General features: G+C 37.5%; 2 protein-coding genes and 1 long non-coding RNA gene across 7 annotated transcripts in view; 2 read left to right on the top strand and 1 right to left on the bottom strand.

Moving 5' to 3' along the window:
* GTF2E2 (general transcription factor IIE subunit 2) overlaps window positions 1-21,991 on the top strand; it is an 81,578-nt gene that overhangs the window by 17,500 nt on the left and 42,087 nt on the right. For all 4 annotated transcript variants that reach the window (XM_086703365.1, XM_025932908.2, XM_086703366.1 and 1 more), the window contains exon 3: window positions 14,045-14,136. In XM_086703365.1, coding sequence (XP_086559491.1) covers window positions 14,045-14,136 — 92 coding nt within the window. The remainder of the gene's footprint in view (window positions 1-14,044; window positions 14,137-21,991) is intronic.
* On the bottom strand, window positions 258-9,372 carry SMIM18 (small integral membrane protein 18). 2 transcript variants are annotated; one of them, XM_025932909.2, is made up of 2 exons: window positions 9,259-9,372; window positions 258-897 (listed from the first exon to the last, which is right to left on the bottom strand). In XM_025932909.2, the coding sequence occupies exon 2, from the start codon at window positions 857-859 to the stop codon at window positions 563-565; it is 297 nt and encodes a 98-aa protein (XP_025788694.1). In that variant the 5' UTR covers window positions 860-897; window positions 9,259-9,372; the 3' UTR covers window positions 258-562. The 2 variants fall into 2 exon arrangements, with proteins under 2 accessions (XP_025788694.1, XP_086559494.1); XM_086703368.1 differs by lacking the exon at window positions 9,259-9,372 and adding an exon at window positions 1,538-1,600.
* LOC147581532 (uncharacterized) lies at window positions 15,752-21,706 on the top strand. The gene is made up of 3 exons (XR_015250004.1): window positions 15,752-18,277; window positions 18,513-21,184; window positions 21,428-21,706. It is a non-coding gene; the product is annotated as an uncharacterized LOC147581532 (long non-coding RNA).

The raw sequence follows: 21,991 nt of genomic DNA, 5'->3' as shown, positions 1-21,991 counted from the left end.
CTACATGGTTTGTGTAGGTCAAAGTTATTTGATCTTTCTCGTGTTTTCTAGCTTACATTTTGCTGCTTAATATTGAAATCTAGGAATCTTTTATCCAGTTTTTGAAGTGTCATTTTAAGTACATTGGTAACTTATTCACATTCATGAAGATTTTGTGTATATTTAATGAAAGGGATACACAAACAAAAAGTGCATATTTAACTTGTTTTTCCCTTCTATTAGAAATCTTTTAATTATTCAGAATCGGAGTCAGTTAAAAAAATTTTTTTTAATGTTTATTTATTTTTGTGAGAGAGAGAAAGAGTGTGAGCGGGGGGGAGGGACAGAGAGAAGAGGATACACAGAATCCGAAGCTGTGCTGTCAGCACAGAGCCCAACGCAGGGCTCAAACTCACGAATCACGAGATCATGACCTGAGCTGAAGTCAGACCCTTAGCTGACTGAGCCAGCAGGTGCCCCTCAAGAGTCAGTTTTATAATAACAGTTGGCCTCAGAAAATTTTCCTTTTTTCTTCAGTAGTTGAAGGCTATTTGCAGAGATTTTGTTCATCTTAGGTAGAGTGCTAGACGACTTCAATTTCACGTTTTCTGATGTTGTCCATCATACTTCTAAGAGGGTTTGGTTCGCTTTTCAAATCTTTCACAGTCTTGTTTTTTACACAGCAGCAACAGTCAAGCACTTCATAAAGAAAAGCCAACACCACTAAAGATACCACTGTAAATATGAATAAAAGCAGAATGACAAAGCAGGCAGTGTTCCAGTTATCATGAAAAGGGTAAATTTTTTGAACTTGAAAACCAAGGTACTGATAAACAGATGTAGTGGTTTCATTCCAGAGGCTGGAGCTCAGAGAGGCCATTCTTAGGGATTATACTTCTTGTATTGGTTCTTTTGAATCTGTAAAAAGGTAGAAAATGAATACATGTAATCAAATTCTATGGATCTGTCAATTGAAGTCTCAGTACTAAGACTTGTTAGTAAATCTATGTAGGTAACGTGAGTTCTTTTATTTTCTGCCAGAATTAATGCCCAAATGGTATTTTTGAATTTTTTCTTTATCCTATGGCAGTGTACTCTGTAAACCATACTATATATGTATGTATATTTTTTAAATGCTTATTTATTTATTTATTTTTTAAAGGGGTGGGGAGGGGCAAAGAGAGAGGGAGACACAGAATCTGAAGCAGGCTCCATGCTGTCAGTGCAGAGCCTGATGCAGGGCTCGAACTCAGGAACTGTGAAATCATGAGCTGAGGCAAAATCAAGAGTTGGATACTTAACTGAGCCACCCAGGTGCCCCCATACCATGTGTTTTTTTCATGTGTGTCATTTGCTAGACAAATACATATGCTTAAGGTTTATATACAGAAACTAACTGCTAATAGAAGGGGGAAAAAGAAGTTGAATTGTTTTAAAATTTAACTAAAGCAGTGGTCAATGATCTGTTAAATACAAAAAAATCTTAGTGTTTTAAGGTGGTATTCTTCATACTGCCCTCAGAAAAGCTTTTCTCATTAACTTTGAGGATCCTTCTTACCTTGTGGGCTCAGTGTATTTCTGTCTCCTATTTCCTCTCCTTTAAACTTTGAAGACAGGTGACCTGAATCAAGATATAGTGGCTGAGTGAAAATACTAGAGAAAGGAAAGCTAAATAATGACGGTTTTCAGAATAAGGATGATAAAATTTTAGGTTCATGTTGCCTATGAAGAGACCTTAATCTTAGGATTTTTTTTTTTTTTTGTTAAGTATGTGATAGTATTAACTGTTCATATACCTGAATGATCTATGGATACGAATATTTTACTTTTATTTTTATTTTGAGAGAGTGAGCATGCATGTGCATGGGGGAGGGGCAGAGAGGGGGAGGGAGAGAGAGAGAGCGAGAGCGCAAGACAAGCAGGCTCTGCACTGTCAGTATGGAGCCCAGCAAGGGGCTCTGATGTACAAACTGTGAGATCATGACCTGAACCGAAACCAAGAACCAGATGCTTAGCCGACTGTGTCACCAGGCACCTCTTCTTGAAACTTAATTTTAAAAAATTATAAAATGCTTATATACTGAGAAAATTTTGGAAATAAGGGGAAAAAATAGTTCCACTTTATTAATTCAATGACTGCTGTCAGTTTGAAAGCTTTATTTTATTAAAGAAATGACTTATTTTGTGTGATTTTTCTTTCCTACATAGTTGTAAATAGACTTTCATTCATTGTTATAAACAAATATTTACCTACTGTGTCCCAGATAGTATTCTGAATGCTGAAGATACTTGTGTGTGAGAGTATATTTCAATTAGACAAAACTTTAAATTTTTTTTTTTTTTTTTTTCAACGTTTATTTATTTTTGGGACAGAGAGAGACAGAGCATGAACGGGCAAGGGGCAGAGAGAGAGGGAGACACAGAATCAGAAACAGGCTCCAGGCTCTGAGCCATCAGCCCAGAGCCCGATGCGGGGCTCGAACTCACGGACCGCGAGATCGCGACCTGGCTGAAGTCGGACGCTTAACCGACTGCGCCACTCAGGCGCCCCATCAATTAGACAAAACTTTAAGATAGTTGAAGAGTAAGAGTATAATGAACCCCTGTATTCTCATAATACAGCTTCAGTTACCAATTTGTCTTTACCCATTTGTTTCTACCTCATAGATTATATTTTTCAAGTTTGTTTAAGTAATCTCTATACCCAGTGTGGGGCTTGAACTCACAACCCTGAGATCAAGAGTTGCATGCTCTTCTGACTATGCCACCTAGGGGCCCCATGCCCCTAGATTATTTTGAAGCAAATCCCAGACATCATCACTTCTCCTAGACATCTTCAGTACATATCTCGTAAAAGGTGAGGGTTCTGTTTGTAAACATAGCCACCATAGCATTGTCACACCAACAAAGATGAAAAAGTGACTTAAAGCCCAAATCCATAACAGTATAATTCCTTAAATTTTTGTTTTCTTTATACATGTAATCTTAAAACTTTAATAAAGTAATACTTTCCAAGGTTTTTGTTTTCTTTTTATAATTTATCACTTTTAAGTAAACTCTGTGTCCAACATGGGGCTTGAACTTACAACCCGAGGTCATGAGTCACATGCTCTACTGACTGAGCCAGCCAGGGACACGAAAGGTTTTTTCCTTTAAATCATATTTGCTTGGCAAGTAACTGCATCTCTCTGGATGGACTTGGTTCTTCCTTTGTGTATTTTGAAGGTGAAATTGATGATCTGAGGGGTACCTTGGTGGTTCAGTTGGTTAAGTGGCCGACTCTTGATTTCATCTCAGGTCATGATCTCACCAGTCCTTGGATGAAGCCCTGACTCTGGCTCTGTGCTGGGTGTGGACCCTGTTTAAGATTCTCTGCATTCCTGGGGCACCTGGGTGGCTCAGTCAGTTAAGCATCTGACTTCAACTTAGGTCATGATCTCACGGTCTGTGAGTTCGAGTCCTACATCAGGCTGTGCTGACAGCTCAGAGCCTGGAGCCTGCTTCAGATTCTGTGTCTCCCTCTTTCTCTGCCCCTCTCCCACTCGCACTCTGTCTCTCCCTCTCAAAAATAAAACAAAAACATAGAAAAAGTTGTTTAAAGATTCTCTCCATTCCTCTCCCTCTGTCTATATCCCACTTGCTCATGCATACGCTCTTGTTCTCTCTCTGTGCTCTCTCTTTCAAAAAACAAAACAAAACAAAACAAAAAAACCCTGAGGCCAGAAGTCAAGGCTTAAATTCATTTTTTTTTTTTGGATTTAAGAATCCTTCAGTTTCATGGTTTGTGGTGATCCTTCATCTTGAAACAAGGGACAACAGACTAATGGACAGTAACTGAATCAGTTGCTTTTATTAGTTCTGGGACATACAAAAATATATTGTCTGGAATACAGGTATGTGATGAACTTCCCAGTACTTTACAATATTTTCAAACTTTGGAGACCCAGCCTTTTAGAGTTACCCTCTTTTATCCCTTAAATTTTTCTCTTCTTAGCATATTCCTTTTTTTTTTTTTGTCTTTCTTTTTTTTTTTTTAATGTTTATTTATTTTGAGACAGAGAATGTGAGCAGGGTCAGGGCAGAGAGAGAAGGAGGGAGAGAATGCCAAGATTCTGTCTGTGCTGTCAGCATGGAGCCTGACTCAAGGCTCAATTTCATGAACCATGAGAACATGACCTGAGCCGAAACCAAGAGTTGGATGCTTAATTGAGTAAGCTACTCAGATGCTCCACTTCTTAGCACATTCTTACAGAAACTGGGGCTGCTACATTGCAGACCTCCAGGGGGCACCATTCATATTGTGTTGTGAGTGCCATTCATGTAGAATACATGGTAAGTGGTGCCCTGGGAGTCTAATGTGGATGTCCTGATAGGCCAGTCCTCCATCCTCTGCATTGGTGCTGCCTCTGATTCTCATCACCATGCACCCAAGTAAAGTAACCCATAGAAACGGACTCAACTGGAGACAAATAATAGTCCTTTTTGACCCAGCCTTCCTAACAGAGTAGTGACATGTGTGTGCAGACACACAAATGCCTAGAAGATGTTCAGCTTTGGAAGTCCTTTAAAATTTTTAGTACTACTAAAATGCAGATCCTTTTGGGAGGGATAGTACACATTGTTATATTTACTTCACTGTGAATGAGTTTTGGGTCCTTTCTGAAAAGTAGAGCAAATATAAGAGAAGGAGAAGAAGAATAGGACCTTGAGGAAATAAAGAACAGGGCCATTTATTATATGGATAGATAAAAAGCAGGAAGAAACACAGGAGGGTCTGTCTAATAATTTTACCTGGGTAAACCTAGGACCTCTCCTGCATTGATGAGAATATTCTTAGATTTTCTGTCAAGGCCTTTCAGGTTGATTCCTTTTTTTTTTTTTTTTTTTTTTTTTTTATTTCTTAAGATTTACATTTTTAAGTAATCTCTAAATCCATTGTGGGACTCAAACAATCCCAAGATCAAGAGCTGCATGCTCTACCAACTGAGCAGCCAGGTATCCCAGATTGATACCTTTTTAAAATCTGGGAATTTTTTGGGGCGCCTGGGTGGCGCAGTCGGTTAAGCATCCGACTTCAGCCAGGTCACGATCTCGCGGTCCGTGAGTTCGAGCCCCGCGTCGGGCTCTGGGCTGATGGCTCAGAGCCTGGAGCCTGTTTCCGATTCTGTGTCTCCCTCTCTCTCTGCCCCTCCCCCGTTCATGCTCTGTCTCTCTCTGTCCCAAAAATAAATAAATGTTGAAAAAAAAAAAAATTAAAAAAAAAAATGGGAATTTTTTCCCACATTATGTCCCTTAAATTAGTCTAATGTACCTTATTAATTAACTTAAATACTATTTAATTATTGATTTCAGAAGTGTTATAGTAATTTTTTTAATTTTTACATTATACTAATTTTTAAAAAAATTAAAAACTTAGCTAATAATCCTGTCTTGCTAACATATCAAACTTCTAATTTGTTCCTTCTAGAAATTGGCAATATAAATCTATAACTCCTACCTGGTTGAAATTGTACTGAAATTATTACTTTGTGTTTTAACTTTTTATGAATAGGGGTTTCTCATTTGTATTGACTTTAAAACTGAGGAGAAGTTGTAAAGACTAATGTATGTTCCTATTTCAAAATGAAATAGAAATTTTTTTTTTTTCAACATTTATTTATTTTTGGGACAGAGAGAGACAGAGCATGAACGGGCGAGGGGCAGAGAGAGAGGGAGACACAGAATCGGAAACAGGCTCCAGGCTCTGAGCCATCAGCCCAGAGCCCGACGCGGGGCTCGAACCCACGGACCGCGAGATCGTGACCTGGTTGAAGTCGGACGCTTAACCGATTGCGCCACCCAGGCGCCCCAGAAATAGAAATTTTATAATTATTGGAGGGGTGCTTGGGTGGCTCAATCGGTTAAGCGGCTGCCATCAGCTCAGGTCTTGATCTCGTAGATCATGAGTTCGAGCCCCATGTTGGGCTCTGTGCTGACAGCGGGGAGTCTGCTTGGGATTCTCTCTCTCCTCTCTTTCTCCTCTCTCTGCCCCTACCCTGCTTGTGCTCGCTCTCTCTCAAATAAACTTAAAAAAAAAAAAGTTAGAATTCTGGGGTGCCTGGGTGGCTCATTCGGTTAAGCATCCAACTTCGGCTCAGGTCATGATCTCACGGTTTGTGAATTCAAGCCCCGCGTCAGGCTCTGTGCTGACAGCTCAGAGCCTGGAACCTGCTTCAGATTCTGTGTCTCCTTCTTTCTCTGCCCCTCCCCAACTTGTGCTCTATCTCTCTATGTCTCTCAAAAAATAAATAAATGTAAAAAAAAAAAAAAGAATTATTTGAAAGTTGGTTTAAGGAACTTTATATTCTATTTTGTTTTTGAGGTACAAGTGAACAGTTTAAAATTTTTCAAGCCCTCTTGACCCCTCCCCCCCCAAAAAAACGGAGGGAGGGAAGAGAAGGGAGAAGGCAGGGGCAGGCAGGCAGACACAAACTAAATTCAGTTATTTGAAGTTAGCTTGTACCCATCAATGAACTATTCTGGTTAAAATTAATATATCCATACAATTCAATATTATGTGTGAATGAGGTAACTGTAGTGATAAGGAAAGATTTTTAGGTGAAATCACTGTTAAGTGAAAAGAGCAAGATGCAGGACAGTATGCGTAGGAAAGGGGGAAATAGTATATATTTTTATTTGCTTGAATCTCTGCAAACATTTGGAAAGATATAGACCAGAAATAACAGTGATTACTTGGTGGGTTTGTTGGAAGGTAGAGCTGAGAAACAGGGATGTGTGTGAGATTTCTCAAGGTATATCTTGTTATATTTTAGTTTTTGAACCATTTGAATATAGTACTTATCCAAACCCAAACTAATATATTTTAAAAGTATTCCTTTCCTTTGGTTTTAAAAGTCTGTTGTGTTATCTATCTGTTTAATATATTTATTGAGTTTTCTGGATTACTTCTAAAAAATTAAAACTGGAATCAGTAAACAGTATTTTGATTAGAAGTGTCTAAGCAGTTTAAGGAAGAGTATACACATGTTGTAAATGATGACAGTTTATGTTGTAAATGATGACAGTTTGCCTCTCCCGTGAGTGTATTGATAACTGATGAGCAACTCAAAACATTCACTCTTTAGTTAGCTTTTGGGCATATCTGAAAAGTACACTGTGAAATATGGGGTCATTTTCTACCTTAAATTTAATGTGGTTTATTTTTATGTACAGTAGAGCTCTAGCAATTTTTTGTGCTAAATTTAGGGTAAAATCTGAAACTTACTTTGATGGAGGAGACATAATTAGACATGCAGAAGAGTATTATTATTAGGATTTTCTTGTACTCTGAGACTGTACTTTTGAAATTAAAATGTAAGTTTATATCAAGTACCTGCTATAAACATGCTTTATGAAAAAGAAGAGTAAATGGTAAAAAAAAAAAAATTGTGTACTTTTTTGAATCTTCCTCCCCTTTAAAATTTCATTACAGGAATGGGGAGTATTAAGTAGTGTTTTGTTGTTTTTGTTTTAGTTAACTTTTGATCTATTCTCTTCACCTTTCTTTCCCTCCCATTTCAGAAGGCCCTAGTGAAATATTTATGGGGCTAAGACTTGGAAGTGTTCTGGAACCTTGAATTGTCAGATAAGAATAAAATTATGCTTTTGCTCTAATTATGTTAAAACCCTTGAGTTGAATTCTCTAGTGCCTTTAAGCATATCACTTTGAGATATGATCAATTAATCATATTGGCCTTTAGATATAGAGCAGTGCACCCAGCTCTGGACCTGTCTGAGGCAGGCCACATGTCTGGTCAGTTTGGTGAAAGAGCAGTGAACCTACATCTGTGCTAACTATAGTTAGATCACCAGGAAGATGTAGGCTGATTATAGTGCTAATAATAGGGGAGAGTATTTGTAACTGAAATTCCAGGTAAATTGTAAACTGTTTTATTTGACAAGGTTTTTTATTTGAGACTTTTTTTGGGTCCCATACTTTGTACAGCAAGCAGGAATATTTTCTAGGTAATTAACCCCATTGTGCTGAACCTAGGGAGATATAATATCTTCTTACAGCAACCTTTGGGCTTTGCAAGGGATGCTTTGCTCATGCTTCTGAATGCTGAGTAAGAAATGGAATGAATAAAAATTAGGAAAATAGTCTTAAAATTGAAATAAATTTATCAGCAAAGGGCAGAAGTTGAATCTCTAGATCAGTATGTGTAGGTAATATCCTGGAACTCCAGCCTTACTAAGTAACAATATTTTCATGCTTGACTATTATAAAATTAGAAATTTGGCTAGTAGTTGATACTGATTTTTTAATAGACATGAACAGTTACTCTCAGCCATGAAAATAATTTTAATACCTACCTCGAAAGGTACATATATTCCTCCCTTAACCAGTTCTTCTTAAAACATCTTTTTATTTTAAAATGTAGTTTATTAAAAAGACTTGCTATGTGTTTGAGGATCAGTTTAAGAATAATGTTAACATTATATTGAAATATGGTTATAAATAGATATTTTTGTGCCATATAAAAAATGAAAGGCTATTTAAGAAGGTTGTTTAATAATAGAATGACTTGTGTATTACAGTAATATAGATTTTAAAATTTAACTGGAAGGAATAATTTTAATTAAAATGTTAGGAAAGTCTGAAGCTCCACAAATTGATCTTTTTGGTTACAGTATAATGCAGCCTATATGATCCTTTTATTTTTATGTAAAAATCACAATCATGACAATTTCTCAGCATTTTCGGCATCTGCACTCAAAGTCAAATAAACAGTTTTGAACTATTTTCTCATATTTGTTAAAATATAACAAATATAACAAACTTTCTTGTAAGTGACTGCTTTTTACCAGCAATATAATTTGTACATATAATCAGAAAGGTTTAGTCCAGGATTTGCTTTTAGTCTAGATTTTTCTTTAAGCAAAATCCTTTGTTAAGGCAGACCAAATTGCTGAAATGAAATAGCTCAGAGAAAATAAATTAGCAAGTAACCACTTAACATTAAATGCTTATGGTTTACTCTAAGGTCTGGATATAGATCAGGTTCATAGAAAATCTCATGAATTTTCCATAAGGCACAGATGGTGAGGGTGCTTATCAAATAGCACAAGGCAGTCTTCACATTTTCATAATAAAATCCTACCAAGCAGCGAAATGAATACAGTGCCTTTTTTGGTCTTTAGTCGGAACAAAGCTTTCTGCTTGGTTTTTATGGTAAAAGATTTTTTAAATTACATCATAAGGACATGTATTACTAAATGCAAAAGATCGCAGAAACCTACCTCTTGTCTGAAGGCTGCTGTTGAAGCGATGGTATCGTCTGTTTGTAATGCAGTCCAGTGCACATCCAAGATGGAGCTGTGCTTCTATTGGTTGAACCACAATGCAGCTGACAGTTTCCTCCTCGTTCATTTGCATTAAGTCCTGTCACCCTTAAGTGTAAATCATTCATAAACTTGAATAGAGCTGTCTGGGATATCAACTGTCCCCTCTTTTTCTTGCCTCATTTTTTGTCCTTAAGGTAAATTTCTGCAAAGGAATTTGAGTTAGTAATGAACTGGTGATTCCTTAGTGTTTAACCATAAAATTTCGGATCCTTCAGTGAGTATTTCACGGCTAGGGCTAGAAGGTACTATTGAGAGAGGCAGTAACCTAGGAAACAAACAGTCCAGGTTTACCAGCTTAATATTTCCTCCCGGAAGTGGGCATAAAATCTCATAAATGATATTTTCTTTCAGTACTTGTGTTCTCTATAAATCTTGCCCTCTGGAAATGATTATTTCCATGTGGTGGTTTGATTTAGGAGAAATTCTAAGGGAAAAGAAATACGGTTTTCAGCTCTGCTCGTTGGGATAGGGTTAGTTTTGGTAGGTACACCACCTACATTAAAAAGCAGTCTGTGAAATGGGGCGCCTGGGTGGCTAAGTCAGTTAAGCATCTGACTCTTGATTTTGGCCCAGGTCAGGTAATGATCTCACGGTTCACGAGTTCGAGCCCTGCATTGGGCTCTGCACTGACAACATAGAGCCTGCTTGGGATTCCCTCTCCTTTCTGCCCTCCCCTGCTCACATGCTCGCTCTCTCTCTCTCTCTCTCTCTCTCTCTTTCAGAATAAAGACATAAAACATTAAAAAGAATCAGTCTGTGAAATTTAAATGGTAAGAAAGGAATAAAAGGTACAGCATATAGTGAGTAATACTATAATAGTGTTATGTGCTGACAGATGGTAGCTATACTTGTGAGCATAGTATGACCTGTAGAGAAGTTGAATCACTGTGTTGTACACCTGAAACTGACATTGTGTGTCAACTATACTCAAAACTTTTTTATGGTTTCCTGTCTCACATTCAGGTCCTTTATCCATTTTGAGTTTATTTTTGTGAATGGTGTGAGAAAGTGGTCTAGTTTCAACCTTCTGCATGTTGCTGTCCAGTTCTCCCAGCACCATTTGTTAAAGAGACTGTCTTTTTTCCATTGGATGTTCTTTCCTGCTTTGTCAAAGATGAGTTGGCCATACGTTTGTGGGTCTAGTTCTGGGGTTTCTATTCTATTCCATTGGTCTATGTGTCTGTTTTTGTGCCATCAAAACTTTTTTAAAAACTGGCAAAACAATCAACAACTTCAGTGCTTTGAAGCTAGAATATTTGTATTTATGACCTATTATTTAGAGTTGTGTGGGGTCCAAACATAACAGTATCAAGGTTATACATTATGGAGAGGCTATTATAGCAATAGCAGACAAATGCTTGCTATGCAGGCTTTATTTTATAGGTCACATTATTTTTTAAAAATAAGAGATCGGAGCACCTGGGTGGCTCAGTTGGTTAAGTGTCCGACTTTGGCTCAGGTCATAATCTCACGGTTCATGAGTTCTAGCCCTGCATTGGGCTCATTGCTGTCAGCACAGAGCCTGCTTCAGATCCTGTCTCCCTCTCTCTCTGCCCCTCCTTCCACCATCTCAAAAACAAACATTTAAAAATAAATAAAATAATAGATAAATTAGTGAATTATTTTCTTGGACTATAAAGGAGTACATAGAAATACTCTTACTACCTTCATTCATTCAGCTAATATTTACTGAGTGTTTACTCTGCCTGGCACTTAGCTAAATGTTTAAGACTCCATGATAAACAAAACTGCATGTAGTTCATGATTGAACATTTGTGTAATGCGTATCCTTAACATAGTGTCATCTGCTTTTCATAGCTTTCCCACTTAGTTGTTTACAGAGGAGTATAGGATAAACTTTTCTTTTTCTTTTTTAAATTTAAGTCCAAGTTAGTATATACTGTAATAATGGTTTCAGGAGTAGAATGTAATGATTCATCACTAGGATAAACTTAATATTTTACTAAAGGTAAAACGTTAAATCTGCACTTATGAATTTTTATACTCTGACTGAATAATAGCCCATCTCGGATGAAATAGTCTGTGTTAAGGGCTAGTTAATGATCCTTTTTCTAAATTTAAGCTTACTTATTTATTTTGAGAGAGACAGAGACCATGTGAGCAGGAGAGGGGCATTGAGGGAAGGAGAAGGATAGAGAATCCCAAGCAGGCTCTGCACTCTGCACTATCCATGCAAAGCCCAACACGGGGCTCAAACTCATGAAACTGTGAGATCATGACCTGAGCCAAAACCTGAGTCAGATGCTTAGCCAACTGAGCCACCCAGGTGCCCCATTAATGATTCTTATACAAGGCAGTATCACAGTGTTTACAACTGCATTTGAATCTGTATTCTTCTACTTCTCTGTTTTCTTATGTTTAAAGGGAGACAGGTTATTTGGGAGGGATTAAATGAGAAAATAAATATTTAGCATGCATTTGGCAAATAGTAGTGTTCAGTAAATGTTATTGCTGTTGTTGTTAAAGTGTCCCGAACACCTTGGTAAAATGAACCACGTAGGTAGTATTTCGTAATTGAAATAATGTGAAAGCATGCCTGTAAGGCATTCATAATATTATTTTTGGAAACATAGTAGACTTTAATGTGCCAGTTAAGTTGTTAAAATTATAACAGTGATTTTTAAAGGAAAACTGTATATCGTCTTGTTTTAGTCTCAAAAAAAGCACGTTCAGTAAAGCAGTCTTGTGAACTAATCTCAAAGAAGTGTTATGTTGCCATCTAAAAACTATTCTCTGGAAAAAAAAAAAAAAGCTGTTCTTTTTGGATCTTTGACACTCCTTACATTTGACTTGCACTGTTCTAATGCATTCATTTGTTTAAATTGTTACAAAACTGTTGCCAGACATTACACCCCCCACCTCTGCTTTTTATTTAACCTCTTCCTTTGTGGATCAGCCACATGAGAACTTTATATCTGAGTTTATGGTTTGCTGATAGAATGTGTACTTCTGAAATGTTTTTCTGGTGTTGTTTGTTTTTTTGTTTTTTTTTTTTTTTGCTTTTTTTGTTTTCTTTCTTCCTTCCTTTTCTTTCCTCCCTCCCTCCCTCCCTCCCTCCCTCTCTCTGTCTCTCTCTCTCTCTCTCTCTCTCTGTCTCTCTCTCTCTCTCTCTCTCTCTCTCTCTCTCTCTCTCTCTCTTTCGAGTGCCAGCCCGGGAGGGGAGAGGGAGTGAGTCTCAAGTAGGCTCCATGCTCAGTGTGCAGCCTGTTGTGGGGCTTGAACCCACAACCCTCGCATCATGATCTGAGCAAGAGTTGGACGCTCAACCGACTGGTGTCCCTGAAATGTTTTTCTAGTATTTATGATGAGTTTACTTTTTGAACTATTCCTCCTTATGACTAATGGAATGCATTTTGTGATTCATGGTAGGATTAGGTTTTTTGCCTATAAAATGTAACAAAATGATAAGTTCTGAAACAAATTATCTTCTATAGGATTTGCTCCTTGTTTCCTGCTGTCATCCCCCCCCCTTTTTTTTTTAATGTTTATTTTTGAGAGAGAGAGAGCATGAGGAGGGAAGGGGCAGATAGCTGAAATCTGGTGCTTCACCAACTGAGCCACCCAGGCGCCCCTCATGCTGCCATCCCTTTTAAAGCATCCATGTTTTTGCAGTGGCAGTGCCTATAATTTATTTTTCCTTAGTTTATCTCTCAAGTTTAGTTATTGTATCATTTCTTTTATTCCCATTTGCTTTACATTGATAGAAATTGATGTAATAGGTAATAAATGGAACTTTTTATACCTCAGAAGCATTTACTCATTTCTCATGGTTTTAAGTTTATTAGAAAAGCTCTGTGTGTCAGATTGAGATTTGTATTATCCTCTTGTTTAAAAAGCTATGCCTCTAGGGGTGCTGAAGCGTCCAGCTTTGGCTCAGGTCATCATCTCACAGTTGGTGGGTTCAAGCCCCATTTCGGGCTCTGCACTGACAGTGCGGAGCCTGCTTGGGATTCTCTCTCCCTCTCTCTCTGACCCTCTCCCACTTGCACCTTCTCTCTCTGTCAAAATAATTAAATAGGGTTGCCTGGGTGGCTTAGTTGGCTAAACGTCTGACTTCGGCTCAGGTCATGATCTCACAGTTTGTGAGTTTGAGCCCCACATTGGGCCCTATGCTGATAGCTCGGGGCCTGGAGCCTGCTTCGGATTCTGTGTCTCCCTCTCTTTTCCCCTCCCCCGCTTGTGCACACGCACGTGCGCGCGCTCTCTCTCAAAAATAAATATTAAAAAAATTTAAAACTAAATAAACTTTAAAAAAAAAAAAAAAAGCCATGCCTCTAGAGTGCCTGGGTGGTACTCTATCTCTCTCTTTCAAAAAAAGAAACAAAAATAAAAACAAACAAAAACACCATGCCTCTAATCTTGGGAGAAAATCTAATCAGAATTAAGGAAAGAGTGAGGCAGAGGTACTTACAGAAGAAATGTATTTTAATGCTTTTGAATTATTTATACCTTGTTCCTATTCTTAGTGCGAAAATTGATAAATTTATTATACAGTCAAGGATTTGAATTGTTCGCCAAAATTTTACAGGGTAGAATACACTGGGTGGAAAAACTCGAAACAAGAAATGTTTTACTAGAGTTAAAAATCTTAGCTGCTTAAATGTCATAATCAAATCTAACAGGAACAGGTTATAATTGTTTTTTTGAACTTCATTTCCAGATCATAGCAATGGATCATTTAACTTGAAAGCTCTGTCAGGAAGCTCTGGGTATAAGTTTGGCGTTCTTGCTAAGATTGTGAATTACATGAAGGTAAGTACTTTTCTCAAATGACACAAATCCTATTTAACTTTTTGGCAGGGGAAGAGGATTGGGATTTTCAGAAGTAAATTTGTATATACATGTCAAAATTTATCAAATTGCATGTTTCAATATGTGCAGTCTTTTGTATCCCTACTGCACCTCAGTAAAACTAAAAAATATTTAATATTTTAAGCCTTTTCAATCAAAAAGAATGAAATCTTGCCATTTGCAACTACGTGGATGGAACTGGAGAGTATTATGCTAAGTGAAATTAGAGAAAGACAGAAATCATGACTTCACTCATATGAGGACTTTAAGAGACAAAACATGAACAGAAGGGAAGGGAAACAAAAATAATATAAAAACAGGGAGGGGGACAAAACGAGACTCATAAACATGGAGAACAAATGGAGGGTTACTGGAGGGGTTGTGGGAGGGGGGATGGGCTAAATGGGTAAGAGACACTAAGGAATCTACTCCTGAAATCTTGTTGCACTCTATGATGACTAATTTGGATGTAAATTAAAAATAAAATAAAATAAAATAAAAAAATAAAATAAAATCCAATTAAAAAATATTTTAAGCCTTTTACATTATATCAGATTAGTACTGCTACAAGTTACTTAAGTATATTTAAAAAAATTTTTTTAAACGTTTATTTTTGAGAGACAGCATGAGCAGGGGAGGGGCAGAGAGAGAGGGAGACACAGAGTCAGAAGCAGGCTCCAGGCTCTGAGCTGTCAGCACAGAGCCTGACGCTGGGCTACAACTCATGAAACTATGAGGTCATGACCTGAGCTGAAGTCGGATTCTTAACCAACTGGGCCACCCAGGCGCCCCATATTTAATTTACGTTAATTCAACTATACAATTTAAGCCCACCATTTCACTTATAAATTAGCCCAGGCAGTAGATACAGTCACCTTCCAATTACTCAATACTTGCTGGCAAAACCAGTGGAAAGATGTGAATGATTTGCATACTCTTATTTCCACCGATGTGAAAAGTAAAAACTACGTAGTTCAGGCATATGGTGATGATGGCATTTCTGCAATCTTTGGAGGAGGAAACTAGAAAATTACTGAAGGTCTTAGAAAAACATTGTCTCACAAAAGACTTAGAATTTAAGATTTGATGGAGGATATACTGTTTGTTTTTTTTTTTGAGGTAAGTTTTGAACTTCTGATGATATAACATTTTGGCTTTACCAAAGACTTTGAGTCCTAACTTCACTTATTTAAAAAAAAATTTTTTTTTTCAACGTTTATTTATTTTTGGGACAGAGAGACAGAGCATGAACGGGGGAGGGGCAGAGAGAGAGGGAGACACAGAATCGGAAACAGGCTCCAGGCTCTGAGCCACCAGCCCAGTTCGCGGGGCTCGAACTCATGGACCGCGAGATCGTGACCTGGCTGAAGTCGGACGCTCAACCGACTGCGCCACCCAGGCGCCCCCTAACTTCACTTATTAAAATGAAATTTCATTTATGGCTAAATGATTTCAAATGTTCCCCCTTCTGCCAAACTCATTCCTTTTTAGTTACTATTTGTATCTCTTCAAAAAAAGTCAAAATGCTGTTTTTGTTATTTCAACGTTTTTATTTTATTTTTGGGACAGAGAGAGACAGAGCATGAACGGGGGAGGGGCAGAGAGAGAGGGAGACACAGAATCGGAAACAGGCTCCAGGCTCTGAGCCACCAGCCCAGAGCCCGACGCGGGGCTCGAACTCACGGACCACGAGATCGTGACCTGGCTGAAGTCGGACACTTAACCGACTGCGCCACCCAGGCACCCCTGTTTTTGTTATTTCAAATTTCAGCTATGTATTGCTTAAAATAGAAATCAAAATTTTGTTTTGTTAGGCCTTTTCTTGTGTAATTTAAGAGACTTAATGTCAATGTCTGACTCTGACTGAAATTTGTAGTTTATATTTGACTTGTAGTAGAAATCAGTTAGTTTGTAATTTCCCATTATCAAATAATACACTTTGATACATATTCACTATTCATTCATTCCATCCACTTATTCCCTTATGTGGTAAACAAGTTATTAAAACCTGTATGCTATTTATAGCATTAATGGTGGGACTACCTAGAAAAATATGCCCTCATGGCTGTTAGTTTATTGAGGGAGATTGACATTCAAATGTCATATTTTTGTTACTCTGTTGATAACAGTCTTCACTTAATCTGTATGACCCTTACTTCTCACTTTCTTTAGGACTGTTGTCTTCAAATTTGTGCTCAATTATTTCCTGAAACAGTTTCCAGAGATTGTGTGTCCCTTTGCACATATTGAAATTGACAATAACAGTTTTTCAGCAAAAGGATGGAATTTCTGACATATTGTCACATTTCAACAAAATACCTCTAAGGGGTTCTAAGTCCCATTATTTATTAAAAATGTAAACACAAACATATGTTTGGAAATTTTAATCATTTTCCTTTTGAACTTGTATGTCTGTTCTGTTACTTCCAGTGCATTTTATCCTAATGTTCTCTATTTTTATTCTTGAAAATATTTTAATCATCATCTGTCAAACTTATTTGCTACAATACTATATATAAATTGGAATTGGAAATGTTTTTCTTGAGGTGCCTGGGTGGCTCGGTCAGTTAAGCATCCAACTTCAGCTCAGGTCATGATCTCATGGTTCATGAGCTTGGGCCCCACATCAGGCTCTCTGCTGTCAGCACAGAGCCCACTCCGGACCCTCTGTCTCCTTTCTTTGCCCCTTCCCGGCTTGTGCGCACACTCTCTCTCTCAAAAATAAACATTAAAAAAACAAAACAAAACAACAACAACAAAAAACTTGTGACCATAAGGTTCTAACTACTGTCAAAATTATTAGCACACAGTTGATTAGAATAACTTACATATATTAAAATTTTGATAAAATTTGCTTTGTGTGTAATAGTTATTCAGCAGGGGTTCATTTTCTCAAAAAAATTTTCTTAATGTTCATTTACTTTCGAGAGAGAGAGAGAGAGAGGCATGAGTAGGGTAGGGGTAGAGAGAGAGAGAGAGACACACACAGAATCTGAAGCAGGCTCCAGGCTCTGAGCTGTCAGCCCAGAGCCTGACATGGGGCTCGAACTCATGACTTGAGCTGAAGTTGAACGCTTAACCAGCTGAGTCACCCAGGCGCACTTGGCATTATTTATTTATTTTTAACGTTTTTATTTATTTTTGAGAGAGAGACATCAACTGTGAGATCATTGACTTGAGCCAAAGTCGGACACCCAACTGACTGAGCCACCCAGGCAGCCCTCGGGGTTCATTTTTTAATGAAGTGAATGGAATTGTCTCCTCTCTTCTTCCAGAAGTTTTTGTATCTGGCGATATGTAATATGCATTGATAGAATGAAATCAGATTTGGCACCAATTTCTGTTCTTTTTAGATTTTGTAGGTTGTTTATTTATTAAAAAATAAGTGTTCATTTAAATAAGCTCGTTCTGCTGGAAGTTTTGTGATAGTAAAACCTTCCAAGTTATATCAGAAATTACTTAAAGATTTATCATCAAGCATCCATTAATTTAATGTTTTATTAGGTTCTACTCCTTCAGTTTTGTTGAAAGCAAAAGAATGAGAATCACCTAATTTGTCAAAGGATTTATTACCTGGTCCTAATTTTTTATGAAGTATATCATAAAGACTTTACCAAGACTTAGCAAATGTCTAATTATATCAGTTCCTCCTTCTTCCCCTTATAGGCATTTTCTTTGATATAATCATAAGTCATTGAGAAAATAAAAATATTATTTTTTTAAGTTTATTTATTTATTTTGAGAGCTGGAGAGACAGCATAAGTTGAGAAGGGGTGGAGAGGGAGACACAGAATCACAAGCAGGCTCCGCACCATAAGTACGGAGCCCAATGCAGGGCTTGAACTCCTGAAACCACAAGATCATGACCCAAGCTGAAACCGAGAGTTGGACCTTCAATTGACTGAGCCACCCAGACACCCCTCCCAAAAACATTATTAATTTCAGTGCATGTTTGCCAATGGAGTTTTTTCATAAGATGCTTTATCTTATTATGTGTATAAATATATTTTAGTCAACACCTGTAGGTTGAAAGTTTAGCTTGTTATATTTATAGAAAGTATCTTCCAGTTAACAAAGCTCGTCTCCATTGTCAGACCAACCAGTTATATCAAACTTGTTTTTAAAATTTTTTTTTTTTTTTCAACGTTTATTTATTTTTGGGACAGAGAGAGACAGAGCATGAACGGGGGAGGGGCAGAGAGAGAGGGAGACACAGAATCGGAAACAGGCTCCAGGCTCTGAGCCATCAGCCCAGAGCCCGACGCGGGGCTCGAACTCCCGGACCGCGAGATCGTGACCTGGCTGAAGTCGGACGCTTAACCGACTGCGCCACCCAGGCGCCCCCAAACTTGTTTTTAATCATAAAATATCTTTTCCTTTTAAGTTAAAATAAATAGGTTAAGCATATTTTAAGTAATATAAAAACCACTGAGAAGTTATAGAATTGCATACCGAAAGATACTATTAAGGTAGTTGAGGTTAAAATTATATGATGAGTCCAATAGAATTAATTTATCCTTTTTATAATTTTAAAAACAAATAGGCTGTTTACCTATTTGTATCATTATAAATTAATACGAAGGGATATGAAAAGTGTGTTACTGCTTTTCTAAATGTGTGGACTTACATCTTCTGATCTCTGGCATTCAGCTTTTAGATAGAAATAAAAGGGAATGATTCAGAAATAATGCCATAAATTTTATTTTGGGGTAATTAGTGATAAAGTAGAAGAATACCTATTGCTAAAAATGATTCATTCTTACAGTGAGCTATGACTGATTTTTTTTTTTTACTAGAGGTAGAATATTAAAGTGTTCAAAAGAGAATTTACTTAGAATAAAAGTTTCATGATATGATTTACAAAATAGGTTTTAACTATGTCGAATAATGCTTAATCTAAAATAGTTTGTATATAGTTTTTGTGGGTTTTATGGAGCATAATTTGAATAATTTGGTGTTCCTGGAAAGTACTTGTTATAAAGTCAGCCTCTTAATTGATATTGCTTAATTGATATTTAAAGCTTTTTAAATGTGCTTTTTCTTTAAGCTAATAGATATTCATGGAATGAGGTTTGAGAATTGCTGAAGAGAATTACTTATATTTAAGTACTCAAAAAATTTAGTTTTCTTGTTAGATATTTCTTACCAATATTCCCTTTATTTACTTTGCTGTTATTAGCCTCTCCCAAAAGAATAGTGCATTTTTGGACAGTGCAGCATGGAAGTGTGGGGTATGTGGGGTTGGAAGAGATAAAGTTGTTTAAAGGAAATTGCTCTGAATTGCTCACAGACAATATCACATCAGAATATCCTAGCAGGAGCTAAAATATCCTATTTTTAACTCTTAGAAAAATATATAAGACTAGAAAAGATAAGAAGCCCTATAGTGGATAGTTTATGACACTTCATTGTTTATAAGTTGTTCTTCCAAACAATATTTTTTGACTTGTCCTTTTTTGGGGGTCCCCAGAGTTTATTACATCTCCAGGCAATGTATCATAAATTCTAGGTGGAAGTGAGAGTGTTACCTTTTTTGTTGCTGTAAACAGGAGAGGGCCTATTTATGAAAAGGGAAAAGAATACGTATGGGAGGTGATCTGTAGATTGATTCTTGGAAGGTTTTCAGCTGTCCCATTTTTGAAGATCTGATAAAACCAAGAGCTTAGGAAGCAAAAAAGTTAATAACAGAAAACTCCTTACAACTTGTTCATTTATTTAAAGAGGAACTTTTTAATTGCTTAGTGAAAATTACGTAGAAATTATATGGAGAAAGTTCAAGGGGCACCGTAAGAGAACTGTTTAAGATAGGCACAGTGGGATTTGCTAATTGGGTTTAGGGGTACTAAACAGGAAAAAAAATTGAAGGCAGATTCAAGAACTTCAAAATCATAATACTGAGAACATTTGGCACACGGACAAACTGCCCAACACATCTCACTAGCTCCTGAGATGTTTAAATGTTTAGTGGACTTGTTTGAAAAGATAGAAGAATTTCATGGTCCATTTTAGAAGGATTTAATTAATTAATTGCTTTAGAGAGATTGAGCCAGGGTTGGGGGGGCGGGCAGGGGAGAGAGAGAAAGAGAAAGAAAGAGAAAGGAAGAATCTCAATAGGGCTCCATGCTCAGTGCAGAGCTCAACACGGCTTGATCCCACGACGCTGGGATCATGACCTGAGCTGAAATGAAGAGTTAGATGCCCAACTGAGTCACCCTGGCGCCCCAGAAGGGTTTTAATAGAAAAAGTTAATGTAAAACAAATATCATTGCTTAAAAGTGTTGTCTAAAAAAAGCAAATTATTTTGAAAATTCCCTTATGAAGGATGCCACTTTCTCCTAATGTGACACTAGTCCTGAGACAACATATCCCTGTAGTGCACTTTGTTTTTATTAGAATGATTTTCTCTCAGTTCTCACAGTTCTCACCATTACCCTTTATTGTGGTTTTATGTGGATATATCTTGGTTATTTAAAACATCATGTTGAGGGGTGCCTGAGTGGCTCATTCGGTTAAGTGTTTGACTCTTGGTTTTGGCTCAGGTCTTGGCTCAGGTCATGATCTCATGGTTCTGTGAGATCAAGCTCCATGTTGGGCTCTGTGCTGGCAGTGTGGAGCCTCCTTGGGATTCTTTCTCCCTGTCTCTTTGCCCCTTCCCAGCTCTTGCTCTCTCTCTTTCAAAGTAAATAAACATGAAAAGAAACCCATCATGTTGAAAAATTTGATTATTTTGGTTTACTAGCCCAGTGGTTCTCAAAGTGTCATTCTCCAAACAATGGCATCATCATCATCACCTAGGTAGTTTTTTTTTTTTTTTTTTTAAACTTGGGAATTTACCAGGAGTGAAAATTTGGGGGCCACTTCCTAAATCTGTTTAGTCTGAAACTCTGGGAAAGCAGTTCAACAGTCTGTGGTTTAATAAGCCCTTCAGGTGATTGATACAGGCTGAAGTTTGAGAAACACTGGCTCAGCTCCTGTCTGAATTAATTCTAACAATTATAGGGGCGCCTGGGTGGCGCAGTCGGTTGGGCGTCCGACTGCAGGCAGGTCACGATCTTGCGGTCCGTGAGTTCGAGCCCCGCGTCAGGCTCTGGGCTGATGGCTCGGAGCCTGGAGCCTGCTTCCGATTCTGTGTCTCCCTCTCTCTCTGCCCCTCCCCCGTTCATGCTCTGTCTCTCTCTGTCCCAAAAATAAATAAAAACGTTGAAAAAAAAATTAAAAAAAAAAAAATTCTAACAATTATATTTGAATTTAGAAACTCTGAAGTCCAAGGAAATTAAATGGCTAGCTTATTATAGGGACAGTTCTTCTGGTTGATAGCAGGGTTGGGTCCAGAACGCAAATTTATTTACAGTTTTAAATAAAGTATTTAAATTATACACCATTATCTCATAAATACAGATGTAAAAATCCTTAAAAAGATACAAATGGAATCTACTCATATATATAAGAAGGATAATATGTTATGATGAAATTTATTTTAGGAATATGGTAGTTAATATTTAAAAAACAGTTGAAGTCATATTAAGAGGTCATGTCAGGGGCGCCTGGGTGGCGCAGTCGGTTAAGTGTCCGACTTCAGCCAGGTCACGATCTCGCGGTCCGTGAGTTCGAGCCCCGCGTCAGGCTCTGGGCTGATGGCTCGGAGCCTGGAGCCTGTTTCCGATTCTGTGTCTCCCTCTCTCTCTGCCCCTCCCCTGTTCACGCTCTTTCTCTCTCTGTCCCAAAAATAAATTAAAAACGTTGAAAAAAAATTTTTATAAAAAAAAAAGAGGTTATGTCATACCTCTTACAAAGCCTCTGACAAAATTTAACACTG

The sequence above is a fragment of the Puma concolor genome, chromosome B1 (genome assembly GCF_028749965.1).
Source record: "Puma concolor isolate L17-30 chromosome B1, mPumCon1.1.hap2, whole genome shotgun sequence".
NCBI lineage: Eukaryota > Metazoa > Chordata > Mammalia > Carnivora > Felidae > Puma > Puma concolor.
Note: the sequence above shows the minus strand (reverse complement) of the source record. Positions and strands in the feature narration are given on the sequence as shown.